The sequence below is a fragment of the Protobothrops mucrosquamatus genome, unplaced genomic scaffold (genome assembly GCF_001527695.2).
Source record: "Protobothrops mucrosquamatus isolate PMUCROS unplaced genomic scaffold, P.Mucros_1.0 scaffold2520, whole genome shotgun sequence".
Taxonomy (NCBI): Eukaryota; Metazoa; Chordata; class Lepidosauria; order Squamata; family Viperidae; genus Protobothrops; species Protobothrops mucrosquamatus.
In genome coordinates this window covers 19,377-23,785 of record NW_015388583.1, presented here as the reverse complement: position 1 = coordinate 23,785, position 4,409 = coordinate 19,377, and the positions used below count along the sequence as shown (strand labels likewise).

The 4,409-nt window shown below is 36.9% G+C and overlaps 1 protein-coding gene across 1 annotated transcript in view; it reads right to left on the bottom strand.

Annotated features, from left to right (window-relative positions):
- LOC107295832 (MAM domain-containing glycosylphosphatidylinositol anchor protein 1) overlaps positions 1–4,409 on the bottom strand; it is a gene marked incomplete at its 5' end in the record, with an annotated part of 44,635 nt that overhangs the window by 35,848 nt on the left and 4,378 nt on the right. Inside the window, one exon of the mRNA XM_015825165.1 lies at positions 135–309. Coding sequence (XP_015680651.1) covers positions 135–309 — 175 coding nt within the window. The remainder of the gene's footprint in view (positions 1–134; positions 310–4,409) is intronic.

Sequence of the window (4,409 nt, the reverse complement as noted above, 5' to 3'; positions counted from 1 at the left end):
ATAAAACAAGATCTGTCCCTTTGCCTCAGAGGTATGAGAATGAGTCTAGGTCAATGCAGAATTTCACTAGCCAAGCAATCAAGATATACACAGTAGAACTGTGGGAAGTCTTGGATGGCCGCAAAATGACTTACACTGCACATCTACTCGAATGGACTTGATGGCAGGGACCCCAACCCCGTTCTCTGCTTTACAGTAATAACGACCCCCCTGAAGCCTGTGGATCTTCTCAATCAGAAGGGTCTCATTTAACACCGATGTCTCCTGGAATTTGTCCGAAGCGCTGCCAGCAGTTTTGGTCCACCTCACCTAGAGGAAGGGAAGGAGAAAAGCAGAGAGAAATAAAGCATAAGAAACAAGCAAACTTTGATCTGGGCTCCGGGCCCATCTATTTGTTTGAAATGCTTTTAGGCTGATTATCATGCTATGCACCTGCAGGCAATATGTATATAATACACCTGTACACAGTATACCATTTAATATACAAACATACAAAACAATTATATATATATATAAACATGAACAATGTGGTAAATGCCGGAGTGAATATCAATGTCAGGCTTCCTCTAGACTGACAGTCAAAACTAGAAGTCTAGCAGGCAGAGATTTCAGGGTGCAGCCTTTGATCATCTAGTTTTATTAGATATTTGAAAATTATCATTAGAACAGAAAACTAATAACTACTAACTATGTCCCATAAGCCAAGTAGGTCACAGTCCCCAAATGCCAGTCTTATCTCTCTTTCTCCTGCCATTGTGTCCTAATTGACAGAGAGCTGGGTGTTTATCCGTAGATTTGTCGATAACTGATACAGAAAGTCATCTATTTACGACAATTGAGGCCAAAATGTTCATTGCTAAGCAAGACAGCTGTTAAGTGAGTTGTGCCTCATTTTTTATCATCTTTTTTGCCATAGATGTTAAACAAATCACTGCGGTTGTTAAGTGAATCTGGCTTCCCCCCATTGAGTTTGCTTGTCAGAAACCAGCTGAAAAGGTTACAAATGTTGATCACATGACCTGGGACAGTGCAACTGTCATAAATATATGCCAGTTGCCAAGCGCCCAAATTTTGATCACATGACCATGGGGATGTTGCCATGGTTGTTAGTGTAAAAAAATAGTCTTAAGTCACTTTTTCAGTGCCGTTGTAACTTCTAACAGTCACTAAATGAATGAGTATAAATCAAGGACTACCTATATTTCTGGATTGTTACTATAATACACCTTTAGACCTAGGACCTTTGCATCTGATCCTTCTGTTCCTCATAAAAAAATGTTTTCAGCATTTAAATTAATATGGAATTGGCATATGTTTTATGTCTCACATTAGTTTTCTGCACAATCTGAATCAGCCTTTTGACTTCACATTTGGGTCAAAAAATATTGCTCCCCAAGCATGATCTTATTTTTGCCAATAAAGAACACTCTCTTGATAACTCTGGAGATTCCAAGGATATTAGCAGTAACTCCTGCTATTTTGGTTTTGATTAGCGATCATGCATGCTTCGGAAGCCACATTTGCATAGCTACATCAGGGCTAATTGGGATCATCACATTTCTGAGCAGAGTAAGTTTCAGTCAATTCTCTCTAGACCCTGAGAATCCTGAAATAGTTAGTTTTCAGAAGGATGAGATGCAGATCCACTATGTTGCTTCCTTTTTCTTAATTAATCTTCCCAGGATGTTTGTTTATGCTTCTGTTTGAATACAATAATTTCATTTTGTTATTTATTTTATTATCTAAGTGCTCTGGGCAGTGAATGAATGTTTTGTAGAGTTGAAAAGGGTAAAGCGGTAGAAGTAGATTGTAAAAATATCAGAACTTGCAGAAATGACGAGAGGAAAAAAAACAAAACTTTTTCTGAAAGACTAAAAACCTTATATGGAATTTCCGTTGAGAAGAAGAAAGAAATTACATGATGATTTATGGATTTGAAGATTAAATAAGGGCTGAAGGGATTTGTATAACATCTTAGGGATAGAGATAATGAAATTGCAATTGAAAAGAAGATCAGAAGTCATTTATATGTTTCTTAATTTCAATTTCTTTTTTATTTTTTGTACTTTCTCATTTCTTTTCAATTTGTATTTTATTTTATGGGGAAAATTCTGATATGTATGTATGTATATATATGTGTGTGTGTGTGTGTATAAAAATACAAATCCCAGGCATATTTACACTAGTGATATAGAATCCTTGAACTCCGGGATAAATGAAAATAGCTGTTTATTGTTAAAAATGATAAAAACCAATAAAACAATAAAAACAACCATTCATAACATCGAAAATCTATTGTCTTAACTTTCGCTGGTCCGCTGCCTGCGTCATCAGAGTAAGTTTTGGAGGCTGGAGAGTCTGCTTATAAGCCCACCCTCCAAAGCTTACTCTGATGACGCAGGCAGCGGACCAGCGAAAGCTAAGACAATAGATTTTCGATGTTATGAATGGTTGTTTTTATTGTTTTATTGGTTTTTATCATTTTTAACAATAAACAGCTATTTTCATTTATCCCAGAGTTTGAGGATTCTATATCACTAGTGTGTGTGTGTGTGTGTGTGTGTGTGTATAAAATTTCACAGCCTTAGACACACACACACACACACACACACACATGGCAGTAAAATATATTGAGGGAAGGAATAGCACACACTGCAATCATTCAAATTTTTCTCATTTAGAAAGGGTTTACTTTGGTATCCAGATACATAAACCCAGGTGGGCAGGAAGAAACAAATGGGTTAATCGAGTAGAAAGAAAGAAAAGGAAGAAGGAGGTGGGACCTGACATGGGACCTGACATGTAATATTCAAATTGTTGGCTAGGCCAAAAACAATACGTTGCTTCCATTTTTCATTAGAGCAGATGGCAAACTGGTTAGAAAGCTGGCAGATGCAATGGAAATTCAGAAAAGGGAGCAGCAGACTGGTGAGCAGAGGGCATGAGGAAAGTTGGCAAATAATCATATAATGGTATGTCTAGCCAGGGTGGAATTCTAATTCCAGAAAAGGACAGGCAGGCCACCGTTATCAGCCACCACTGTCAATCTGCCATAATCTGAACTAGCACTAAAATCAAAAATATGTGCAGGAAGAGCATCTTGAGTATGGTCTCATCTATATTGTGCGAATCAAATTACAGAATAAATGAGTAACACATACAGACTGGGAGTGTGCAACTGTCTTGAGGCAGTGGACTGAAGCTTTTTCTTTAATAATAATAATAATAATAATAATAATAATAATAATAATAATAATAATAATAATAATAATAATAATAATAATAATAATAATAATAATCATCTTAATAATAATCTTAATAATAATCTTAATAATAATCTTAATAATAATCTTAATAATAATCCAAAAGTATGGCCAGTGCTGTATTCAGATTATCTGAATGCGCAAGGCCTTACTTTTCAGTTCAGCTGTTAAGGGAGAGGACAGAATGAGTGTGAGAATGATTATGTTAGACTTGCCTTTTAACCCTCCTAAAAGGGCCCCACAAAATGAACCCAACACTATTTGGAGTATTGGAAAGGGCTTCTGGGGAACCTCATACATGGCAGGTGATAAAAATAATTATTACATGAACATTCCAGAAGTATCTAGTGGCCACTGGGAGAAACAAAAACATGTAAACCAGGTCTTGGGCTGATCCAGCAGGGCTGTCCTTATGAGCTATAGCTTCCCTAATGCTTCTATTATATTTGCCTTTAATAAAAATCACAAACAGAACATGTTGAGATTGGAGAACAAGCCCTGGTCTGTTTCACAGTTTTGTCAGAGATCAGTTACTCCACCCCATGATTCCAAATGTTCGTAAAAATGCTGGTTTATGGTGAAGACATGGCCTAAGCCTCTATCTTTCATCCAGGGCTCTGCGACTGGCAATCTCTGGGATATGTCTTGAAAATGCCAGGTTATGCCCCTTGGTTAATTCATGGGCTGGTCCTTCTAGGTGAATAGTATTTAGGTTGACAGGATGAAGATCTCCAGATTTCCTGGCAGGAAATTCTCTCTATCCAAAGTGGAGTCTACTAGAAATTGAATCTGAATTTTTCTGTAGGTAAAATGCATGCTAACTACTCAGCAGAAAAATCAGATTTCTCATATGGCAAACATGGACATTTTTCTGTATGCATTCCTACTTCAGGGTAATTTAGGCTAGCTTCTTGCCTTACAACTTCTCTTGACAAGTGGAGCCAAATATATATAGATATCTATATATCTCTAATTGGTTGCCAGAATCAGTAAAGTTTCAAATCCCACAATTTCATCAGGAAGTAGTACTTCAGTGCCCCTCCATCTTCACATCCAGTTTCTCTATCATTACCTTGATCTTTTTTAGTAAGGTAAGGATTTCATTCCTCAGCTAGCAGAACGAATTCCTAAAATATCAACTAGACC